Consider the following 25135-nt stretch of genomic DNA (forward strand, 5'->3'; position numbering starts at 1 on the left):
CTGATCGTTTGGTCAGGATTTAGTGCCGCAGGCTCACAGAAGCAGGGCAGCACCACCGGCTGCAATCACGTCATTGAGAGGCCCGGTTCTGCACTCAGCAAACACCACTGCACCGTCTCTCGCCGAGTCCTGAAGGCAGGATAAAGCTATTCTTTAAGGAACAGGTGTCTATGCACCCTTCATGGCATGTGACGAAATCTAAGCAGTGATAAATCCACTGCAGTTTGGACAAAAATAGTTGGACAAAAGAAGCAAATCTGCATGTTCCTGCTCTGCATGAAAATGCCTGCCTGGCTGGCACCTGGTGTCCTCTTCCTCGTCCAATGTAAAGAGGAAAAAAAAGAAAAAAAGTAATGGTTTGAGAAATAGCAGCCAGTTTTCTTCCCCAGAGGTGCAGCAGACTGGGGGCACGGGTGGTAGGGGTGTGCATCTTTCCCTGATTTTCAAGTCGTCAAAACCCTCTGGGACACCTGCCTGGCACACCTTCCTCATCCGCAGACGAAAACACAGGCAACCAGACAGGTTTAAGTTGTGCACTTCAAACAACTTTTCATCCAGAATTATTGCTTTAAAGACAGCTCTTCGTGATACTCAGTAACCACGCTAAACACGTTTCTTCAGCTTAAATTACACGCTATACGAATGACTGGTCCTGAATAAAGTTAAAATCCACAAAAACACGCGACCCGGTAGTCAAATTTGAATACATTTGTATTATTTATTGGCTGTATTAAATATATTATCTATTTGATAGTTACAATTTAGTAATACAATGCATGGCAACTTTAACATAAGTTTGAGATACCTCAAAATTACAATACAAGAAAAATGAAGATACCTAATACATTAATGCCACTAGGGTATATCGTTCTGGAATGGATAATAGCTGATGTAAAATCGGTATTACGGCAGGCTTCCCAGTATATTTCCTGGAAACACACATATTTTGTGGCAATTACAGAGGAACTTTATTTTACTTTTTAGGAGTCATGACTTGTTAGTATTTACTTTGCAATTCTAATTTATCTTTTAAAATTATCAGAAAAAGTATTGCCAAATAAATCTCTACAAACTTCGTTCTAAGAGTTAAAGAAGTAACCCTTTGGCAATAGAGATTTGCTGAAGGCAGTCTTATTTACTAAAAGTAGACTATGAAGAGAAAGACAGATTGTAAACCCTTCTGCAAACTAAAGACACTAATATCTGTATAAAACTCTTTCGAACAGTGGAGGGAGAGATTTCTATGATATAATAAATGATTAACTTAAAGTTCTGCTACAAGTAGAACAATACATTCAAACATACATTTTCCAGGACTTTTAATCAAATAAATAGAGTACAAAATGAAGAGTACATTTTGAAAAGATTAATTTCAGATTGCACCATAAATCTACTTTTAAGAGTATTAAGCGATACTATGTCATAATTTAGGTTTTCCACATCTGAAATACAACACAATGCCTCAAACTATAACGCAACATTATTCATCAACTGCCATAGGAGAAAGACCCTTAAAGTGATTAATTACTGGAAATACTTAGCCTGTAGCACTAGCACATCCAACATTCCACGTACAGGTGCATCGCTCTGATGTATATAGTGTAGCCGTAGTCTTTGCAAAAATAACTCTAAATCTGCCTTTCTAGGGCATTTTTCAATGCTATCAGGAAGACCCATTCTGAAACTTTTTCTAAACTTGCGAGTTCCAGCTTTCAAAATCTTTGATAAAAAGAAGAGACCCGTCAGGCTCGCCTTTAGATACTCGTAAGCAGATTTAACAAGAATAGTCATATGTAGTGCACAGTGTCCACAAAAAAATACCCCCCAGACAAACATGACGCGTTTCAGAAAAGTTCATAGCAGGCTGAACATTCCCATCTAGAAAACAATGGAATGTGAAGCTGCTACCACTGGGATAGCAAGTCATTTAAAACATTGTACAAATGTTATCTAAAAAGAGTTCTTTCATGTACAATTTGATAATTCAGATTAAGATAGAAGGGCATCCAAAAGCAGTTTGAACTTTTATTTTTAGGTTAATAATAGTACAAAAACATTTGCTCAGTTTGAGCCAAATAGTGTAACATTTATCATAAATGCACTCTTTCTCCTTAAAGACAATACCTGTGCTTTTCTGAAAACACTGCAAAGATTTAATCAGAAGCACAGGAAATTACTTTTCTCTCAGGCACTGAGAGTGAAATGTGGATTGGGCCAACAACTGCTCACCAACAGCAGAAAGCATTTCATTCAGAAATGTACAATACAAAAGGGGCCTTTTCTGCAACGTTACATACGAATGCAATTGCAGTATGTACATTACATCCTGCTAACATTTTGTCTAGCATTTTGATTAAAATTCTAAAAATGCTGGCACCCTCTACTTTAACGCTTGAAATGATTATTACTGAATCCAAAACATTAAAATAACTGTAAAGTAGTAATATCGCTAAGTCAAAGTCAATATTCTGCTTTCCTTCTACAGTATATTAAATGTGGTATGCTCTAGTAATGTCTTGCAATACAGTACTGCTCTAAGCTTAAGCATTTGTGCTGCTGTATTTCATGTATACCAAACTACAACGATACCTGATTAAACATTGCTGATCGACTACCACTGGTCTAGTTGTACTTGAAAAGGACTTGCTCTAGTAACGCCTTCTCTCCCTAAATGGCCAAAGGCCCCACTTGAATTCGGAGAGAGGAAGAATGTGCACACGCACCCGTGTGCATGATAAGGCAGTTTTTGCTGTTTTATTAACAGCTAACCCTGATTACAGAGGACCCAGGATTACCCTTTCTACAAGAAATCTGTGTTCAGTATTTGGAAAGGATCTGCCAACCCAGCCTCACTGTTAGCCAGCAGCAAAAGTGGAAATGCATGTATCTATACATCCCCACCTAGGATTTTAATTAGAACTAACCATAAATACCCGAAATAGCTTCTGTACAAAAAGCTGAGTACTGAATAAGCTCTCGTCTACTTGATTACAAAGTACTGAATAACAACAGCAAATAAAATAGCAACCACTGCAAACCCACAAAGAAGAACGATAGCAATGAAGCGCTCTTCACGCAACGTCTTCTTACTCTCTGCCAGCTCTGTTGTCAAATCAGCACACTGCGGAACCAGCTCCTGTTTCTGAGATGAGAATACTGTACTGGGACTGTAAGGTCCATACAGTTCTTGGGATCCAGTAGAGTCTTGGGACTGACGGCCAGCGCAGACTCTGATCCGATATTCACAGTTTGTCTGCAGGCTTGTGAGACGGAAGGAAGTCTCTGGTCCCTTGTATACCTAGGCAGAAGAAGAAGAAAAAGAAACCACTTTAAATGGGATTCATCTCACAAACATTAAGTTATACTTCCCATTCCGCTTTACAAACACAGGCGACACTGGATGTGGCCTGAAGTCTCTCTCCCCAAGCCAACTTAATGAAATCTCAGCTTTTATTTCTGAAGAATTTAAGATTCATTTTCCAAAGCTTCTTACAGTGCTCCACACTGACAGACCTGGATTTCAAAACTCAGAAAAAAAATATATATAGTTCTGCAGAACTATAGGTCTGTATAATTCCCCTGCAAATGTGGGGCAAGCGATGTCCACTACTAACAAAGACAGTGATGCCACAGACTGTATGGTTTAAGAATCCAAAGAGCCAAGGGAAGTGCCGAGAAAATTGAGTAAAACAGTGTTAAACCCCCAAGCAACTCTCCCAATGACTCTCAAGCCTGCCTTTGTAGTCATTTTCTTCTACAGTACAAGCCAAAGGGCCAAAACAAAACTGAAACATTATGATGTGTGCCTTATAGATTATTTCCAATTAAGTGCTTCTACTTGAAAGAAAGAGTAGAAGCAGCAGAAATTTGCCTGCTAATGAAAAGGACAAACTGAAGAAAACATACAATTGTGTAAATAAGTTAGTCTTAAGAACAACACTCTGAAAAGGCTGCCCACCTGTATTTGCCTGAACTTACAGTCTGTAGTGACATCCTCCTGTGGGTGTGATTAAAAATGCACAACTAGCATGAAGACAGGCAAAAGCTGTCCTTTGAACAGATCTCCGAAGTGAGCTAAACAAAGGAGACAGTATCTGCAATGTACTTGGGAATAACTTATTTACATTTGGTTAAGAAAAAAATCAAAACAATCCTTAGAGGAATTTTTTTTCCTTAAGTAAAATGCCTCAAGTTCATTTTGTTAAATAACAAGTACCTGATCGAACTCTCTCCCAGCAGCAAGCTGAAGGATGTAAACAATGGAATCTCCTTTCATCGGCTGTAAAGGTTCCCATGTGACTTCGTAAGTGTTTTCTTCCAGCTGATTTGCTTTGGGTGCTAGAAAAAAGTGATTTCTTGTTATTTTAGACAAAGAGAATAATGGTCTCTACCAATGTAGAAAATCTCTACGTAAGATCGCCAGCTTCTGTTCAGTCCCACAATGAAAACGGAGAGGTCTCACTGGGAGAAGAGTCAGGTTTTAGCATTCTACTTACTACAAACATGGCTTGCAGAGGTTTCTAGAGCAGGGTAAGCTCACCTTTAAGAGATGCGGGTGGAGACTTAGTTGTAGTGAAAGCGTAAACTTCAGAAAACTCTCCCTCTCCGGCATCATTATATGCCTGGATTTTAAAATAGTACGTAGTGGATTCACTGAGTCTCTGCACCTTGTATGTATGACAAGGACCGCTATAAACAGTAACAAACCTGGAAAACAAAACAAAACAGAATATATACGAATTAGAATTACTCAGTAACTACAAATTTGTACATCGATATCATAAGTGAGGTTGGTGAATATTTTTCTATCTAACTTTAGTAAAAAAGTAGTGAAAATACTATATCTACTATTTACAAGTAAATACTAGTGTAACAGCTATTAACAGCACTTCTGGTCGAAAGATGGGATGCAAAAACGCACACTAAGTGGCAAACTTTGGGATGCCCAAATAACTTACTGGTGCAAACAGAGGTGAGAATACTTAAAACGGTCTTAACATGAAGTTTTAATGCAAGTGTAGCATCTTTGGTGTTCTGATTATCTCACCTGCCAAACCTGTCCTCCATCTGCAAGTTGAATTGTGTAGGGTTGGTAATTAAAGCTCTGCTAGGACCTTCACCCCATTTCAGTTTAAGGCTCTGGTAGCTGAAGACCACACATTCAAGATGAGGAGGGTCAGGAGGTAGTGGTTTCGTTTTGGCTTTAATGGAATGACTGAAAGGACCAACTCCAAAGCTGTTTATGGCCTGTATTCTAATTCTAGAAGTGGGAGAAGAGCGATATGGTTAATTTACTGAGGCCATGAAAAATACTAATGAGGATAGAGTTAAAGTTTGTAAAGAATATGACTGCAAACAATAAAGCAATTAAAATGCAGTCAAAAATTAACTATACAAATTATCTATTTCAAAACAGGTCAAAATAATTACATTGTTTTCAGCACAATGAAACTTCAGTGTTTCTCAGAATTGTTCAGGTTTATTCTGCGCAGTGAGCAAGCGCCCAGGTGCTCTAAGATCCCATTTACTTGTACCGTTTGCCTCCTGCTGACACCAAAGATCCATAATCTGAACTCAGATTTAGTCAAACCCAAGCATGCAATACAAGAACAACTACTCTACTATTATCCACACACACATCCTCTTTTTTGTGAGATACTGATCATACCACTGTATGCACTGCTTCTAAATAAAAAGTTATAAACCCAGAAAATTTAGAATAAAGCCTTTGCTTTGAGATGGAATGAATCTTAACGCAACAATCTCAACTCCTGCTGCTGAACTTCATGGTTTAGATCAGGATATGCCAATTTTATCTTTTCAGAGTTGTAGAGTGAATCAAGCAAATATTCTGTAAGCTGAATGAAATTGCTATAAAGTTTAAAAACACTACCTTCAAAGCTAGTGACTGCAGGTTCTGCAAACACGGTTTCAGAATAAAATAATTATTACCTGTACAGAGTATCAGGCAGCAGATTCTCAAGAACATGGCTTGTATTTCTTCCAACAGTTACAAGCTGCTTCTCCCCATATTCTATATTATATCCAGTGATCTCTGACCCATGACAACACGGTTCTTCCCATTGAATTGCAAGGCACGTTGATAAAGGAAGAGAAATTTCCATTTGATCTTCCTCAAGTAAATGCAGTACTGACACTGCTGCAGGCACTGATGCAGGGGTTGTCACCACACCAGTCTCACCAAACAACCCAACTCCAGAGATATTCACAGCCTGAAAGAGAGACTACGTGTTGTTTACTGAATCCACTTCTTTCTAATCAGCCATATCTATCATGCTTTCTTTTGCATGTCATTAAAAGGAACTTGGAAGAGCATGGGAAATTTCCCAAGCAACACGTAAACATGGCAAAATGTCTGCTATTTAATAAAACACTTGACCTAAACCTCATTTTTAGATACATGCAGTTAGGAGGGACTTGGGGAGAAGGGAAAGGGAGAGTGATTTTTTAAAGCAATATTGTCTTAGTAAGTGACAGCATGTAGTTGTCATCTCTGATTTTTTTTCTGCAAACTATATGTGCTTCCTCATTTGTTTAGTAACACATAATAAAAGGCTTTTCATACCTGTACTCTGCAGTAATACGTGGTTGCAGGTGTGAGACCCTTTACTTCATAGCTCTGGCAAGGGCCAGTGTAAATGACATGCATTGATCCTTCCACCTGACCCCAGTCCAGTCTGTATTCACTGATTTCTGCACCATTGCATGCCGGACTCTGAAAGTGACAAATTATCTTAACTATTGCACACACATACATGTTCAACATACAAGATCTCTCATTACACCACACAAAGACATCAAAACAGAAGCACTGGGGTTGAAAACCAGTTCTTTTTAGAGAACAAACTTACTTCTCAGATACGATACTCGGGCTCTTTGCTACCATTAAAACCAACGCCAGTACAACGTACCCATACGCCTGAAGCTGCTATTGCTGTAGCCTACTGCACGATTTCTTACAACCACACTGGAAATTTAAACTCAAACTTTCAGCAATATTCAACAAAATGACTTTAAGGTTGACTTTTTAAAAGGTTTCCATGTATTAAAAGCATAACACTAGTTACCATACCACGAGGAGAATTTAAATGGCACTCCATTTATTCATTTAAGATGGAAACTGGTAGTGGACAAAATCTACGCAAACAACGTATGGCTCTATAAAGAGATGTTTAAAATATTACACCCGTACCTTTGTCATTTCTTCCATTTTTGTATGTTACACCTGTGTTACTATGATTCTAAAAGCCAAATATTAATTTGTGTATTACTGAAAAACATTAAAACTTACCTCCCATGAAACTATAACAGAAGTTGCATTTTTACAAGTTATTACGGGTTTGCAGCATTGATCAGGAGGCCCGGGAGCGGTAGAGATTTCTGCTTTGTCCGAGTGAGGACCAAACTGAAAAAAAGAAACAACTGCATGAATTTAGCAACAGTAGTAAAGCAAAAACTGATGTGCAAGTGCACAAGCCAAAGAAAACAACTTATTTTTAACTTGATAAGGAAGCAAATAGAAGATTTCAATGCTTAGTTTCCTAGCACCATTTGAAATTCCTTTCAGGGAGTTTACTCTATGAACTGGCCCCATGCCTACAGGATTTCTGTGATCCTCCCACTAACTCACACTCTCCTATAGTCTTGTAGCTCCTCCTTTCCCTGTAGTCAGGATTTTGCTTCCACAAGCAATGGTAATGCTTCAGAAAGACTTTTATGCAACCAACATTTTTCCTAACCTAACCTTATTCAAACGTGGCATTGTTTGACCGCACCTCTCTACACAATGCTATTCTCACACCACCAATCTGCAAAAGTCGACACTAACTGTCCCTCCTTCAGCCCTATCTCAGTGAATCCGCATGAGAAATCCTGCTCCTTCAATGAAAATATAACAAGCCACAAAAAAAACCCATCACTATCCCTTGCATAAAAATATCCGCTCTCATTAGCAGAGTGGTTACCCCAACTTTGTTTGCTGCTCGTATCCAGAAGCAGTATGTTCTCCCAGGAAGTAGATTGTTCACTGCATATTCCGATGCTGGACCCTGATACACTTGTCTGCGCTCATCTTGTTCTGAGTTTGCCATCTCTACGATGTATTCTGTTATGTCGGAACCTCCATCGACAGGTGGTGGGCCTACAAAATAAAAAGGGATTTTTCTATTCATTTCACAAGCCACCTTTTCCTTTAGCTTGTTTATAATTAGCCTTCTCAAGCTGCACGTCAAGCCAGATGAATTCTAAAAATCACACAATCCCAGTGCAGGCATTTATCATATCTGAGCAGAAACACTTCATGATGCTCCCCCCCTCCCTCCCCGATACTGTTATATTATTCTAAGATAGCCTTTATCAGGTTCTTTCATATATTTTTCATGCATTTCCTTCAAAAAACAATGTATCTTCATTACTGTTTATTTTCTTCACTAAGATAAAAATTAAAAAAAAAAGAGGGGTGATTCTTAAATTGCCCATAACACATCAGTAACAAGGTAGTCAGTCAGCAAGCTTTCCTCAAGACCTTTGTTTCTGTTTAACTTTCTCCATATCGTTACACATATATGTATCACCAAATCTTAGCTGGTTAGCATGCTTTGTTTCATTTTTTTTAAATGAAAATAGTAACATGGGCTATATAATTTACATTCTTTTTATATTAAAATACTTAAACATATAAGTATACATTTTAAAGAGTTCTACAGATTTTTAATGTTTGTCCTGACATTTAAAAATGAGAAAAATATTTTGCTCGGAAACGCTGGAGCTTACCCCACTGTAAAGTGATTTCCTTGGGCTTAGCTTTGCCTGCCAGGCACGGAGCATGACACGGTCCAGGAGGAACAGCTGATGTTGTAACAGTCATAACATCAGAAGCCTAGCAGTAATACATATGGTTTTAGCATGAAAACACAAAACATTTCACTAAACAGAATTAAATGACTTTCAGAACCAAATTTTTTCTAATTTTTCTCACCTGGCTTTCGCCACCTTTACTGACACAATAAACTCTCAATCTGTATGAAGTACCAGGCTTGAGATGATCACATGTGTGCTCTCTCTGGGAACCACTGTATATGGTATCCCATTTACTCCCTGGGGTAAAAAGAAAATATTTTATACTTCAAAGTTTTTGCAAAAATAAACCTTGAAAACTCTCACACAATTACTTATGAAGATAATCAAGCCACAAAATCCAATTTGAAGTATCAGTTACACAAAGAACACATACAACAAAAACAGACATAAAAAAAGAACAGTAATTACTAGAGCAAGGAGTAGTGAATCACAAGCTGAATTAGTAACCCAAGTTGAATTAGTACTTAATGATAATGGCTTACCAATTAATGCTTCTGAGATTTCCAAAAAGTATTTAGAAATGTCTGATCCTCCATTATCTTTGGGTGGTTCTGAAAGAAAACAGCATCTTGAAATAAATTACTGAAGATTTAAAGACAATGCATTAATTTGCTATCATCTGTTTTCAGAGAACATTTTCATCTGTTACAGAATTCATTCACGTAGAAAACTCAATTCAAACAGAAAACGTGAACACATACTCTCACAATACATTTTCCAGAACAATATTTTTTCTATTATTAATCATGATTATGTGAGGAAGAAATGTAACCAAGAAAATACTGCCAATTTCAGAGGTAAACTTTTAAGAGTACGTTAAAATTGTTTAAGCATCACAGTAAATTGGTGAACATGCTATTAAAGTGTGTCTAAAATGAATGCTGCTGATTACAGCCCCAAAACCAGAGCAAGGTGCATTTTTTTAATGCTATATATTTCTCCTTCAATAACATTCTCTACAGAGACAAATAATTAGCCTATGAGCTTGCCTCTGTTTTTTGATCTGTGTTATTGAGTGACTGCACGTACACAAATGTATGCGAAGCACTCAAATACAGCACTAACAAAAGGTAACCTACCCCATGCAACTTTCACACTGTGCGAATGGATCTTTCCCTTTACAGTTGGTTTACTCGGTGGTCCAGGTTTGTCAGGATTGGTGCTGTGTTCTACTACCTCACTAGGACTACTTTTTCCTTCACTGTTGTAGGCAAAGAGCTGTTTCAGGAATGAAGAGAACATATAAGCAATTGATTTTATGACAGGTAATACACAGCTAGCTGATTTACAAAATTCTTCCACGCAAACAAAACCAAACACACGAGAATTGCAGGTTAATTTCTCCGGGCTCCACAAAAAGTATCTTAGCTACACAGAAATGCTAAACCCCCTGAAACGCATACAGTCATAATTAAATTAGAAATAAAATATAGTACAAACCCTAAACTTATAGGATGTACTTCTCCTAAGATTTCTTAAAGTGCATGAGAGTTCATCTCCATTGTACTGTGGTTGGAAACCATAACCCTGTAAAGGAGGAAAAAAATGAACAAATGCAGACACTAATTTTCCATGAGAAAACAAAAAAAAAAATATTAGACTTTTTTTTTTAGCTGGAACTTCATCTTTGTTTCATAAATACATGCAGTACTTGCCAACTGTTGCACTATTTTGCATCATTTTATTTAGAAGTAACATATAGGGTTAAATTTTTATTTATGCACTACTGCATATCAAGCTTTTACTGACGTACTAAAAACCAGCACTTACGGAACCTTCTTCCTCCATGTCTAAACTGTAAGTGAGAGAGTCATCTGAAGACACCCCACTAGGTGGGCTCCACTTCAATGACAGCCAGGTCACTCCTGCTTCAACGAGCACTGGGGGTGCTGGGGGTGGTGGGACAATTCCTGCTGTGTAGTATGTCACTGTCTCGCTAAACCCACTGGAAAAATATTTTTTAGAAAGTTAATGACAGCAGATGTAGCTGCAGAGAAAATGAATGATATTATAAATTGCGTTCATTACCTCATTCCAATATCGTTTTTAGCAGCTAGTCTAAGTGAGTATTTTGTAGAAGGAGAGAGTTTGGTAAGTTTATACTGCTTCAGATGCCCGTAGTAGCATTCTTTGAAGGGTCCGTTCTTCCCCTTTAAAAAAGTGAGAACAACCTGAGCAACTTTTTGCACTGAGACTGTATGCTCTCTGCTAAGGTCAGTTTCTTCACCTCTAACTTTTCCTAAATTTTGTTTCACAAATTTAATAACAATTAAAAAAAATTGGAAGCCTTTAAAATGTAAAAAACTAATGTCACCAGGGTCATACTGAGTATGCCTGATAGCAATCCTGAGTATTCCAGATAATAAAACAACGTGTTGATTGAGATGTGATGATTTTTTAGTGCTGGAGTTGTGACAAAATGGTCATAAATAAAACTGCAATTGAAAACAAAACACACTTGAATTTTTTAATCACTTTGGAATACATTTCTGTAATAAGTTCAAAATTTGAGTGGTATTTATGACAGCTACTGAAGATACAAGCCAAACACTCAGCCATTTAAACAAAGCATAGGAATTAATACTCTGAATGACAAGAACCAAATGAGGAAGCTTCGCACTACCCTCTCAGAGGATCTGAAAGGATTATCTACTTGAATTGCTGCAATACTGGTAATTTGATTTAAGCTTTTTAATTGGCTAGTCACTTTAAAACTGTCTCGACAGTTGCACCAAAATAGTGGATGTACCTAAACAGAAAGTATTTTTAGGTATAATTGGCCTAGAGATGTCATTATGACTTTTTTTTTTCCACTAGAAAAGGGCTTACCTCATCCCATTCTAAAAGAAAATTAGTTATTTTGGAACCATTGTCATTTGAGGACTGAAAATAAAGAAACAATGGAAAAAGTTAAAATCAAATGATGGAACTTCACACATATATATTGCATGCTAAAACAAAGCATTTTAATAATTGAACATATATATTCCAACTGCCTTTTAAAACATAACTGTTTAGTGTACAGCTGAAAGGAATCTGCAATAGGCATATAGCCCTCTTTTTCCACAAAGATACTTCTGATAACCTGGAACTCTGTTGTGGGCACAGACACACGTATTCAGTAAAGTGAGCTAGACAGGGTAAGCACTAGCAGCTATTTCAATTCCTTGTTCCTGGTGGCCCTCCAAACTGCTACACTATGTTAATTTTGATAGTTTATAATATGAACTTATAAGCAGTTTCATTTTCTGAACAATGAAGATAGTCTTAAAGTTTTTCTTTACATCCTCATGCTGTGTGTTTGCCAACTGCCTGTTTGAGCAACGTAAGCATTCAGACAAGCACATTTTTGTTTTCTATGACACACAAATGGGAACTTTCTATCCTTCCTGAGTATAGGTACAAATAATTTAACTGATGTTATTCAGTTATAAACCATTCTTCCCAGGTATAAGCATAGTCATAAGAAAAACATGAAATGACAATAAAATATAGTTACCAAATCTTCACAGATTATAATGTATATATTCAAAAAATCAGATTGAAAAGTTAAGGTACAAACTAGACAAAGATATTCACTATGAGTTGGTTTGAGTAACTAAGATTATAATTCCCGAATTCTGTTGTCATATCTATCCAGGAACTCCATGCAAAAATGTCAATTCTCTATCCTTTCTTATGTTGCCATCTAAGAATAAAACTTTCGTATTGAACTACCGTTCATACTTAGAGAGACCTGCTACAAATTCTATCATACTAAAGTGATATGCAAAAAAATAAGGAAGCAGTAAAGGAAATAGGAAGAAGTGATCATGATTTCAGCCTTCAGTCTTAACCAAGCAACTGAAAAGCTAACACCTAAAATCCACAATTATTGACAGAGCTAATGTAAACATGCCATATATGAATACATTAGTCTACTTACCTTCCACTGCAAACTCAGGCTGTTTTTGGTTCTGTTAATTAGCTTTGGGGCAGCTGGACAATCTGGCTCACAACTTTCTGTAGTGAAGCTCACTAATTCTGAAACGGATTCTTTTATCGAACTGCTGGTTGCTGAAACTCTGAACAAAGAACAATTAATTACGTTACTGCATTAGCAACTGAAAATTTGAGGAAAAACTTGTCAGCTTGAGAAATTTACTTAATTGCATATTGTGGTTACAGCAACAAAACCAGAATGCCCATGCTATTGGAAAAAAGTACCCAAAGACACTGATTCCAAAAGACAATAATATCATGCCTTGTCAGTCAAGAATGAAAAAGCCAAGTCTGAGTTTATGATCTTACTCCAGGTTCCAGGAACTGATGTTCCCATCAGAAATGCTACTGACCATACAGGGACACAGGTATATACTGACAGAACAGTGTGATGGAGCTCGCATGTGGACACTTACCACACGGAGCCTTAATTTATCCTTAATTTACAGTTATTTTGAACTAGTAACTAGTGAAGAATCCTTTCTATTGTTCGTATTTTGACAGAAACAATGTGCCAATCTGCACGTCTCTTGACAAAAAAACAAGTCTATTTAGACGTCTGTAGGCCTCTGGCCTCCTAGAAACATGACCAAGATCATTCACACAAGCGTTCTTTTCTCATCATCACAGTGAGAGGGCAGACTGCATTTTACTCTGTCACAGTGGAGATATTTTAGTGATGAAATACACATGGGAGGCATGATGAAAACTACAGCAAGTGTTACCAAATGGTAACAGAATACCTGACTTGAAATGAACCTTTTCACTGAAAAACCTTGAGATCGAATGTGGACTACACTTACCACAACATTTCAGTGTAATTGTTCAAATGGGACAGGATCTCTGGGACAGTTTTACTCACTCATGTTTGTTTTTCAAGAGCAATGGATTGCCTAATTTTTCAGAAAGGTGAGAAACACTGTCCATCTTCCAGTACCCTACACTGTGCAAATGGAGCTCTGCTTCATTTCCAAGGGAACATCTTGTTCCCTTGTAACGCAGCATCTACTATCTCCCCATTTCAACTAGTTTCAACTCTTCTTGCACGGCTACAGAAGCTTGCGGTTCAGAGAAGCAACTTTACAAATCAAGCTGACACGTCAAACTTCCAAACCCACGTTAAAGTTTATGTTATTTGCTACTGCCTTCAGCTCACATCATTCTCTTTCACTGAGTGCAAACTTGTCATTCTAGAAAAGATGCCGCAGAGGATAACTTGATGTTTATATTTTGGAGAAACAAGAAAAGAGAGAAGACAGTAGGAAAGAAAGCTGAAGAAAGTGAGGAGACACTTTTATGGAGTTAGAAGTAAAGAAGGAATTAGATAGCAACAGTAATGTCCGCAGCTGTTATTTTATGCACAATATTCCTCAAATAGTCTGTGACCACACCCTTTTCATGAAGCTAGAATGATTTTGTAATTAACATCTGAAAAACAACATTAAGTATTCCATTTCCAGCAACATACCTGACATGGTAATCCGTTGCTGGTCTGAGATCAGGAAGTGTAATTGTTAATTCTTCCCCGCTATGGAAAGGGAGAAAAAAAAAGTTACAGCTCTTTCTTATACATTAAAGGATAAAAGCTTATTGAAAAGCAAAACCATCTAGCGCACATTTAATTTTCAAGTTTTCCATTGTCCACGTAACTCATACTGACATTACTTAAAATTTATTTCATGTGAAGTACGTAGGTCTGCAAGTCAACAAACAGCTCCTGATAAAGAGATTGCTGATTGGTTAATGTTTTTAAACATCGGTATTGTGCTTAAATGAAGAAACTAAACTTACACATAGACAGATTTAAATTTTCCATTTTTACCACTGTTGGATATTGCTACTTCAAATGTAAATGCTGCTGGACTATGACTATGGCTCTCTCCATTCTGTGAACTAACTGGGAGATTCCAGGACAGAACGGCTGATCTTGCTTGTATATCAGAAACCTATTAAAAGCATAAATAATGCAAGTAAGTTTGCTTTCTGTAATAAAAGGTCAATTAGTCAATAACATGGTGTTCCTAGCTTGCCCATGAAGTTCCTCACTGGAGGAATTCTTTACCTTTGTAATGGAAATACTGAGTAATTATTTGAGTTTACATTATTCTGTTTTCACTTCAATTATCACACTAACGGATTTCCCTTCAGACACTATATAACCTTATTTATAGACACGTTATGTTGTCTCAATGTACGAAGAGAAAATTTGCATTTCACCTGCACTGTTCACATCATTCATTTGGAGCAAATTTTCAGATCTGGAGTCTTCAACACTGGCACCAGATGTACCTTTAGGCACAGTCAGATGACATAACTTTCTTAACCCTATTACAATTCCATCAGTCGACCTTAACACGTAACCACTAATCTGGATGATAACAAGATTTGGTCTAAGCAAGTTTCTCTGAAAAAATCAACATAGCCTTCTGATGGCATTAAGTACAGATGTCAGAGGCAGCAGTGAAAAAATATGACCGTAAGAATGCCTGAAAGGCTAGAGAAAAATAATAAAAAAAATAAAATAAAAAAAAATCCATGCTCAACATATAGATAACTCAAAGAAGAGTTTCATTAAACATGCTTGAGATCAAAAATTGGTGCTGTTTTAGCCTTTAGACATTTAAATGTCTGTCACCAGATTCCAATGACCTAAATAGTCTGTAAACACTCAAATATTTGCTCCGATTTCTAAACATAACATAAAAAGATGAGCTGTTTTCGTAAACTGTATTCCCAGTATCTGAAATCATCTATGCTGGATGAAGAATGGTTCAAAGAGCGAATAGGCTTCCATTACTTTAGCGGGCCCTTTGCCTGCCAGGTACTAAAGTCCTTATATATACACACAACAACATCAACAGTAGATATTGCCTTGGCTTACAGACTGGGAAAATGAGCAAGACGGACTGTTTCAGAAAGATGAGAAAAAGTAGGTTTCTATATGATGACCTTTCCCAGATACAAACTCTTACAACTAGACACTGTTTCTATTACGAAAATAAACCATTAAAGAAAAAGTGATCAATGAGAAAGATACATGTCGTTTAATAGAAAGTATATCCACAAAAATAATTGTGTTAAAGGATAATACTTACTACTGGCTTGCCAATGCTTAAGTGAGTATCGTATTTCTTGGATTCTGTGTCAGATTCTGAAATTTCAAATACAAAACAGATTAGAGAAAACCTCAAGAGTAAAAAACAGTCTGTTACAAAAATGCCACCACAAGATGGAGTTCGCTTCATTAAGAGCTTAACAATAGTACTTATTGTGCAAAGAGTTAGTTTCCTCTGTTTGTTTTGGCTGCAGGATGGTTAGAAACTTGAACTATCCAAAACTAACAGTGTTACAAAAACCCTTTTAGTACATCCTGCACAAAGGGTATATTTTCCTAATCCGAGCATTAGTGGATTTTCTTTGATAACGCAAACACATTCCTCTAAAAACGAAAGGTGTTTAAAAATGACAATAAGATCTTATCTCACTATTGTATGTGCTGTTCCCTGAATTTCCATTGCAAACCACTTGCTCTGGGTATAACTTGGAAGAAGCCTGATCAAAACCGCTTATTAAAAATACCTACAGGTATCAAAAGGTTTACACCTGTAAACTGAATACTATCTTCAAATTGTCCATGTTGAACAATTCAGGATTTTTTTCAAAGTAAGTTTGTATTGAGACAAATCTTTAATCAAGAACATCTTTAGTTTCTGAAACAAGTTGGATAAAAGCTTTCACCTCTGTTTACTTCCCCTGACACAAAGTCGGATATTTGTTTTATCTCTACAACTGAAGAGTTAAATACAATAGTGACAGAGATGAGGACTGTACCTTACAGCCTAAAAAGACCATTTACTTTAAGACACACACACACCACTAAGAGATGCACAAATTATTTACGGAATCATGATAAGAAACCATTTGCACATCGGGGAAAAAGTTTCAAACGAAAATGAAAGACATTTACACAAGGCATTTTGGTATATGCAAGTAAATAGCCATAAGCTATTAAAAAGCTCAAACGTTTATTTCAGCAAGAATAATGAACTGAAATTACAACTGCTCAAAAAGCAACCTGGGAAGACAGTTGCTCAAACCTTCATATTTCTCCAAGTTTTAAGTAACTCTTAGTTATCCAAAACATTATGACAAAGAGTAACACCAAAGGTCACTGTAAGGTATGTAAGTACCAACAGTTCATTTCACTTGGAATATTGATCAGAGTTCCAGGTCAGAAAAGGCAGAGCCCTAAGAAGTTTAGAATTAAAAGACCTTATTTGATAAATCTCAAATGATAAAACTTGACATTACTGTAATGTCTCGAGGAAAAAATAATCCTAACATAACAAAAAGTATATCAGGCTTTCTCTAATCCGAAGCAGAGAAAGAAACTTACAAATTCAATTTTTGCAGAAACCATTTTGCAGTAAACTTATTTTTAAGCCCTTTCATTACAACTTACCTCCCATCTCTGCATCTGGACTGCCCTTTGTTTTTCCTATCTGCTTCTGCTTTAGTGGTCCTCCTGTCCCTGGCTGTCCCTTTCCATTTCCATTCTGAATTGCTGCATTGGAAGAATTATTAACTTTATGTGGTGAAGATGGAGGACTGTTAAGTTTATTGTTAGTGTGACCACTAGCTTGTCTGTCTTTTAGTCTTTTCTTCAGGTGTTCTTGCATTTTGAGACTCCTTTCATCTCGCTGAATAAAGTTTGTCCTTCCGTGAGAACGAGGTTCTACAAAGCAAAGGAGAACTTATTTCATTGTTCTGTACAATTCATTTGACAACTGAGAAAGGCTCTACAAATCAGAAGAATAACTACAGTACAACTGGAACCTGAAAAAACATGCAACTTGACTGGACTGATGCAAGTTTCTAGACTGCACTCAAATTAGCATATGAGTATGAAGATCAGGTAGGAGGAGAAGAATAGCAGCTGGAAGTTCTTGTCTTGAAATGTCATGTTCATTAAATGCTACAATAAAAAACACAAAAATATCTGCAGGAAGATTTCCCTTTCTTCTATTTAACCCAGATACAAATTATTGAATTTATTCTTTATTAATATTTTTGATCACAAATTGAGTTTAGATTTTTTTTTCTTGTTGTTGTTTCCAATTCAATTCTTCAGACAACTATCTTTTGTTAGTTGCTCTAGATTAGCCCTCAGAGTTGCCTTTCTTCCCCTGACACAGCCACATATTCATACTTTCAAAAAAGCATAAGCAAGTTTAGGACCCAAACATTTTAAAATGTAGCTTAGGTGCTACTATTTTACCCTAGACATTAGCTGAAATAGCTTAATTAACGATTTAAGCTCAATAGAGAGAGAACGATCTTTCCCAGTCTAATTTCTTTCTGTTTATATGCTTGTTTATATAATTAGGCTTATAGCCTGTTTCAAGTCAGCAGTGATCCCAATCCTCCAGTGAAATACTGCTTCATTCAATTTTTAGATACATTGTGAACTTGCATTTCGTTCTCCAACATGGATGACTATGATATTTGGTCTATGTATGTTATTGCTTTTTATTTTATTTCCAGTCAAATTTGGACTCCGTCGAGTAAAAAAAAAATACATTCACAGATCAAAATTAGATGAATTTTCAAAAAACTGCATGCCAAGGCTGTGAAAAGCACGGTGGTTTTGGAGAGCACAATTTTAGAGGAACGTAGAAACAATCCTTGGGGCATTTACAGTAACAAAGGGGGCCATTTAAAAATATATAGACTATCGTAACATTTCTAAGCTATCCTTTTGCATTAAATCCTTAAACAGAACAGCAGAAAGTTTAAACTTTATACAATGATACTTTGCACATGCAGAGTGCCTTCAGACCAGGCTCCAAGATCCTTTATAAACAGGAGTACCTTAAGGCACCTCATGGACAGGCGTAAGGTTCAGGGAGGCTGATAACTAGCACCAACATCACAGGAAATGTGTGAAGGAGCTACCAACAGAACTTGGTGCCTCAATCCAGAAAAAAAAGTGAAAACACTTCTCATGTATTTAAACATCACCTGCACTCTCACCTTGTTCTTGAAAAACATGCGGTGGTGGATGCTGGTGAATGAACTGTGGCGGCAGCTCTCCTGTGCCAGGAACCGGAGGGTACACCGGGTGAGGTGGGTGGGGAAGCAGAGCATGGTGGTGGTGCATGTAATGTGGCACGTGGGGAGGAGGAGGAGGAGGATGCATGGAAGGATGGAATTCAGCCGAGTGTGGCAACACCACCACTTTCCGAACTCCATTTTCTTCCACCACCTGTCAAGCAACATAAGAAATGAAAACTCAGTACAGAAACAACCTTGTAAATATTGCACATTTAATCAAGAATCTCCGTGCCTAAGTTTGCACCTGCCATCTGGCAGTCGAGGATATACAAACAGAAATGAACCCCAGTGTTTTTTTTATATACCCATCATATATCACTGGAAGAAACTCAAGTTTAAGGCAGTCGGTTTTAAGAAGCTGAGCCTCACACATCAAAGTGCTAAGCAATCTGTAACTTGAATAATGTATACATTCTTTTAAACAAGTAAAGTGAATTGATCAGGGTGCAATGCCTATTCTCCTTGCAGTTACAGCCAGAAGACCTGCTTTGCACCAGATCCAGACTGACAGCACTATCACACGTACAAGTTGCTGCATGTCACCCGATTTGTGGTACATGTCTGCATACATGTTCCTAGCCTGTGGCAAGTACAAAGCATTACAAGTCAGCTCTGCTGTCTTGCACTACAATCAAACCCAACTCAAATGTCAAAATATTTCATGTTTGCCACAGGCTAAGAGAATTCAGACAAGGAACCTGTCTGCGTGTCTGAACTCTAGGATAAAAAGCTGCTAATGCTCTAACGTGTGGAAAAACTGCTCTGCACGTCTGCACACACACAAACACACACTTCTGAGCACGTCCTCAACAGGCAACACACAGGCTCCTTTCAGAGTCTAACTCAGCCAGAGTTATATATATTAATAGCTATCTCAATGTATTCCTTTTCTTACAGTAAACTTGAAATACATTAAATTTTATACAATAACTCTCCTCGAAATCTTAAACTGAGGAAGGACTTCAGACAGAACTCAGGTTTTAGAAGACAAAGTCAAACACTAACACCAGAGCAGGATTCACAGAGAGAAATATCAAACAATGATGACACCGAAGTAAAACTATGCTGCCCAGTTTAGCCTCATCAAAAAGACATCTGGAAAAGACAGCCAGAGGGTGAAGTTTACAGGGTCCTTTCTACAGCTAGCATTCATAGCTGTTTCCATCTATGCTGCTTTGTTGTCACCCAGAGGTGAATACATTCAGATTCTGTGGTTATTATCCATTTTTGCTATCTGAGGGATTAGGTTTTTAGCAGCTACACTTCTGATGTGGTCAAAGGCCTCTGTCCATCAGAGAAATTACCTGGCTGTATTTCAGTTTGCTTCTGTCACCATACAGAAGTGCGCTGGCACAACATTCACACTGTAACTAACGAGGAAGTCTGACTCAGAAGCAAGCTAGATTGGATTAACTCCTATTACAGGCAGGCAACAAGTCAAGCACTTCCTAGTCTATTCTCCCTCGCACAAAAAATAATTAATCAGGTATGAACAATGTAATTTGGAAAAAAAAGTCAATAATAGAAAAATATTCAATATTAAAGGCAAATTGACACTCCAAAATTAATCAAGGCATTTTTCTTAATTGGTTTTAAAATTAGTCTGCAGCTTTATGCTTCCTTCCCTCTACATCTGCCTTCTCCTCCAAGTTGCACTTAAAAATAAAAATCACAGATGCTATTAGGAAAGGCCTAACGATGTTTTAGTATTAATACAGCGAGGGACCACATAGCCCAAATTGCTGCCTGCGGATGCAAGTAGGAGGGGCATTCCAGATGCAGGCTGGCAAGCAAAACTGAGATGCAAAACTAATTTTTTTCTTATGAAATCTGTAAGGTAAATCACACAAAATAAAATCTGCTCCTAGAAGATCTCAAGTTATTTACGCAGCTATCTGTTACTAAAAAAAATACAAAACTTACATTTTCAGGCATTTAATTAAAGCACTTTTATGAAAGTAGACCATATGTTTTATCCTTTTAGTTCCTTCAAGATCCTCTCTTAAAGTATGTTTAGTTTGGCTATAAGAAATCACTCCAGCATTTCCTAGTTGGCAAAGAAGGCATTACGGATGTTGAAATATTGCTTATGCCAAAAGTACATTTTAAAAAGCTCCTCAGCAGAAGATAGAGCAAACTAACCAGAAAGTATTCTTCGTAAAGGAAACAGAATGCGTCCACTCACAAACTGCTATGACAAAGTTCAGCTGTAATATGACCTCAGAGCCAGCTGTATTGCTAGCAATTCTTAACAGACTTGAAAAAGGAGAAAAAAAAACATTGTAAGAAGTCACTGAAGACCAAGTTTCTGCTACACTGAATACAATTTGCTCTTGGAGCAACGTGGGGGGCTTTTTGGTTTATCAACAAAACTAAATACACCATTTCAAGCATATTACTGTGCATAATACTATAACACACGCTTTAATATATGTAAGCCAAAGCTCATAGCAAATTTTGACAGTTATATTAACTCTGCTCTGTGTATATAGTAAACAAGCAAGCTCATTAGGCCCACTTTCTGGCAGAAGAGACACATTACTGTACTAAGGCTTGTACATGATTTTACAGTCTGAACCTGCTACGTCTCCGTTACCCACTACTGAATCTCTTCATTCCACTTTGGAAGAAACCAAAATAACTACTTCTGGGTTTCTTCTAACAGTTTCTGGAACAGAAAGCTGAAGTCTCATTTGCTGACAAGAATGTTACAAATAACTGATTTAAACTTGGTTTTAAACTTGGTTGTCTATCACTGTCATAATGACCAAGGGAATTAAAACAACAACAAAAAAGAAACAAAAAAAACCAAAAAACAAAAAAAGACCTTAGTTTCACATGACAGCTAACACAGAACAAATGTATTTTTCAGTTTGTACACTTCAGCATTTGCCAGTGCTCTGCAGACTGTTTACACTGAAGACCCAATTTCGTATTGAAGCATAAATTATCTGGGGGGATCTTTCTTCAGGATCTGCATGAAAATGCCTATTTATAATAGCAGAAGCACAAACTGCAGTGGCAGCCGTCTGCAGAAAGACAACGGCCTGGGGAACACAAGAAGATGGGGTTAACCAATCTCTCAAGCCTGCTCAGAAACTGCAAATTTTGAACATTACTAGAAATCAAGAAACTTGTTCTACCCTGTTGAGAAAAAGAAGTTTTAATTTACTCTCCTCTAAAAATTCAATAATTGAAAAATCAATCAAACTGAACTTCAAATATGCTTGATAATAGTTCAAATACCACACACCGCTCTGAACTGCCTCGACTTAACAACGCAGGAGAGTGGAAAATCAGTGAGAATGGAAAAGTAAAGCTAGGAGAGAAGCCCAGAGTCCTGCTGTTTCCACAGGCACATGTCACTAGCATTAACACTCCTGTTCACACTTCTGCTGTAATGGCAAAGATTTTACTGATTGTTAGGGAGATCAGCACTGGTAGAGGAAGGGGAAACTTCAATAAATAAGAGTTATATTTGAATAGAAAAATGTGAATTATCAGAAGATATTAAAAACAAATAACTTATTCAGTCTGGAAAAAAAAAAACAAACAAAAAGACCTGAGGGACGAAAGAGAGAATGGTACTGGTATGAGATCCGTATAACCTCAGTCTAAGAAACCTACATCTCATATCCATAGCATGAACAAGGCAAGTTCAACTGCTGCCACCAGCTATGTTCTCACCAGGCTGCTTCTAGCACAGCCAAGCACGATCTGTACTCACCAGTCCCCTGGTACTTTGCAGCCTGCAATCCACAGTCATTGCTCACACGCCCTAAGTGCTTACTGTCACCCTGAAAACAGGGCTGAAGGCAACTCAGGATGTGCATCCTGCTAATGGAACTCAACAGCCAGCCAATTCAGAGCCACCTACCGCCTTACTGGAAGTAACCTTTATGGCCTAGTAACGGTGAAATAATAATAAAATAAAGAAAACTAGATCAAGGTGAGAGCACGTACAACAAAGTTAAATATTTGATAAGTTCAATGGAAAAAATGAGAGCTGCTTTTACCAGCTGTTATAGATAAAATAATCAATAGCTTTATTGTTAAGAAGCCACACCCACAAACATACTTAAATATGAGAATAAATTAACATTTACCTGAGATACGTAACCGGGAGGCACAAAAATAGGCGGCATAGAACCATTTGGTGACATCATAGGAACATGTGCTGGACCTGAGAAGTAATAAGGAGCCACTTTTAAACAAACAAGGCTTTTACAGGCTCAAGACACCTGCTTTCGAAAGTGGTGGATGGTGTCTCAAAAGCCAGCAACCAGACCCAGCTCCACAGTTATGGAACTTCTTTCAGACAGGCAGGTTTAGAAGCAAGGCTTCAACAATCCAATAAAAAATCACTCAGGAGAGAGACTTAACTAACAAGACTGAGCATTAAGAAAAAAAAAAAGAAAACCAAAAAAACCTGCACCAACTTTTCATCAAGAAAAATAATACAATGTGTCTCATCAAGGATAACTTAATGCCTATTTTGAATGTGAAAATAAGTAGGATTTAATAACTTTCTGGAAGCATCCAAAATTTTAGTGTGTAAGTGTGGCTGTGCATTCATTTTTACAAAAAACACAGATTAGACATATTCCAATCACCACGCTTGTACAGCCAACAGTATTTCTGTAACTGGGCAATGATGAGCAAAGATACATTTTGGTTTTCATATTGTAACATTATTACTATGGTAACGTTGACAACTAGTCAACTTTTTTTTTTTTTTAACATAAAGATATGTCATTTTTCACTTCAAGCTGAAAGATTTTATTCCTCTCTGGGATTTGATCAAAGCAGAATGGACACATTCTACATAATATCATTTGAAATGGTGAAGAGTATCCCTAAAATGGAAGTACTGATAAATTCAACTTGACTTACAGGAGACTTGACTTACTTTGAACCAGCCTCAGATTTGCAGTCCTGTCACTTACCCACCAGCTAAAAAGCAGTTTGAGGCCACGCACAGGCAGTAGTGATGCTTCCCTCAGTATTAACAAACTGCTAATGCTGCTACCTTACCTTGAAGTGAGATCACACGGCACATATTAAATTTGTTTAGAGTAGTCTGGATTAAATCTCACAAATTCACGTGTTCAGAGCCTAAGAAGGATCATTACAGGATCTTATCTATATCCCATAGATATTCAATCATTAAAAGAGCTGTTGAAATGGCAACCTTTTCAGAGTTATTAGCAAGGTCTGCAGAGATGCAAGGAAACCTGGCAATTTCTCAGTGCTGTCTTATTTGTGCTTTAAGTACAAACTGAAAAAATCTGATTTATTACATTGTGGAACACATTAAAACAAATCTGACATTACAGAAAAATTCTAGTAGTAATTTTAAGACATTTGCAGAGAGTAAGAATATTTGTATTGAGTACTTCAGTGTTTCCTTTACCTTGAATACATTGAATGTGTCCATCTTCAGTTGTAATTGTAAATGTTTCACCTGGGTTTACCTGCACAAGAATAACCTGTAAAAAGCAAAATATAAAGCAGTTGGGTTTTTGTTTATTTATTTTTTTAATTTTAAAGATTAATTAGAGGAAAAATGCAACCATTTTATTTATACCTACATGTTTGATTAGAATGTAAGAGGTTCTGACAGCCTTAAGAGATTAAAAGACAAATTGAGGCAGAATGAAATTTCCTCCTACTTTGATATAAATTACTACCAGCAGTGCTTCCACTGATACACCTGAAATAATCAAGTATTTATTTTCTCTATTTTCCACGCTGCTGTATATTCTTTTTTCTGAATCAATAAATGACCTGTTATTCACTTTGCTTTCTGAGTTTTGCCTACGAGAATACTTCAGTCCCAGAGCTAAACCGGCACAAATCAGGACTACACAAAAAGAAAAAGATGTTTTGTGAAAAAAGCAGCCACGTTTTCTCATTGATGGCATATTGGTATGTATTTTGACAACATATTTCCTCATGTTATCAGCTAATTTAACGGAAGCATACGGTTCTTTGGGAGTGAAAGAAGAGTGGATGAGGTGGTAAAGCAGATCATGCCTACCACCTCCACTCTACAGCTCCGAAAGATCAGATGTATTTTCTCATGTCTGTGTGATCCTGTAGCTAATGAAACGCAACTAACAGTGAGGGTCACCGAGTCAATTTGAACAAGAGCATATTC

At 37.2% G+C, this 25135-nt stretch overlaps 1 protein-coding gene across 4 annotated transcripts in view; it reads right to left on the reverse strand.

Moving 5' to 3' along the window:
- Window positions 1-698: 698 nt before the first annotated feature.
- Window positions 699-25135, reverse strand: part of LOC121077484 (fibronectin type-III domain-containing protein 3a-like) — a 45927-nt gene continuing 21490 nt past the window's right edge. For all 4 annotated transcript variants that reach the window (XM_040572756.1, XM_040572755.1, XM_040572757.1 and 1 more), the window contains exons 4-27: window positions 24389-24464; window positions 23082-23158; window positions 18895-19126; window positions 17324-17596; window positions 15957-16012; window positions 14653-14807; window positions 14330-14389; window positions 12806-12944; window positions 11710-11763; window positions 10909-11030; window positions 10651-10825; window positions 10321-10407; window positions 9960-10098; window positions 9363-9431; window positions 8999-9117; window positions 8794-8899; window positions 7986-8161; window positions 7313-7426; window positions 6587-6736; window positions 5953-6233; window positions 5048-5260; window positions 4541-4707; window positions 4217-4338; window positions 699-3298 (exon numbers count right to left, since the gene is read on the reverse strand). In XM_040572756.1, the coding sequence (XP_040428690.1) occupies window positions 2981-3298; window positions 4217-4338; window positions 4541-4707; window positions 5048-5260; window positions 5953-6233; window positions 6587-6736; window positions 7313-7426; window positions 7986-8161; window positions 8794-8899; window positions 8999-9117; window positions 9363-9431; window positions 9960-10098; window positions 10321-10407; window positions 10651-10825; window positions 10909-11030; window positions 11710-11763; window positions 12806-12944; window positions 14330-14389; window positions 14653-14807; window positions 15957-16012; window positions 17324-17596; window positions 18895-19126; window positions 23082-23158; window positions 24389-24464 (3480 nt within the window). In that variant the 3' untranslated portion in view covers window positions 699-2980. The remainder of the gene's footprint in view (window positions 3299-4216; window positions 4339-4540; window positions 4708-5047; window positions 5261-5952; window positions 6234-6586; window positions 6737-7312; window positions 7427-7985; window positions 8162-8793; window positions 8900-8998; window positions 9118-9362; window positions 9432-9959; window positions 10099-10320; window positions 10408-10650; window positions 10826-10908; window positions 11031-11709; window positions 11764-12805; window positions 12945-14329; window positions 14390-14652; window positions 14808-15956; window positions 16013-17323; window positions 17597-18894; window positions 19127-23081; window positions 23159-24388; window positions 24465-25135) is intronic.

This window comes from Cygnus olor, chromosome 13 (genome assembly GCF_009769625.2).
Source record: "Cygnus olor isolate bCygOlo1 chromosome 13, bCygOlo1.pri.v2, whole genome shotgun sequence".
Taxonomy (NCBI): domain Eukaryota; kingdom Metazoa; phylum Chordata; class Aves; order Anseriformes; family Anatidae; genus Cygnus; species Cygnus olor.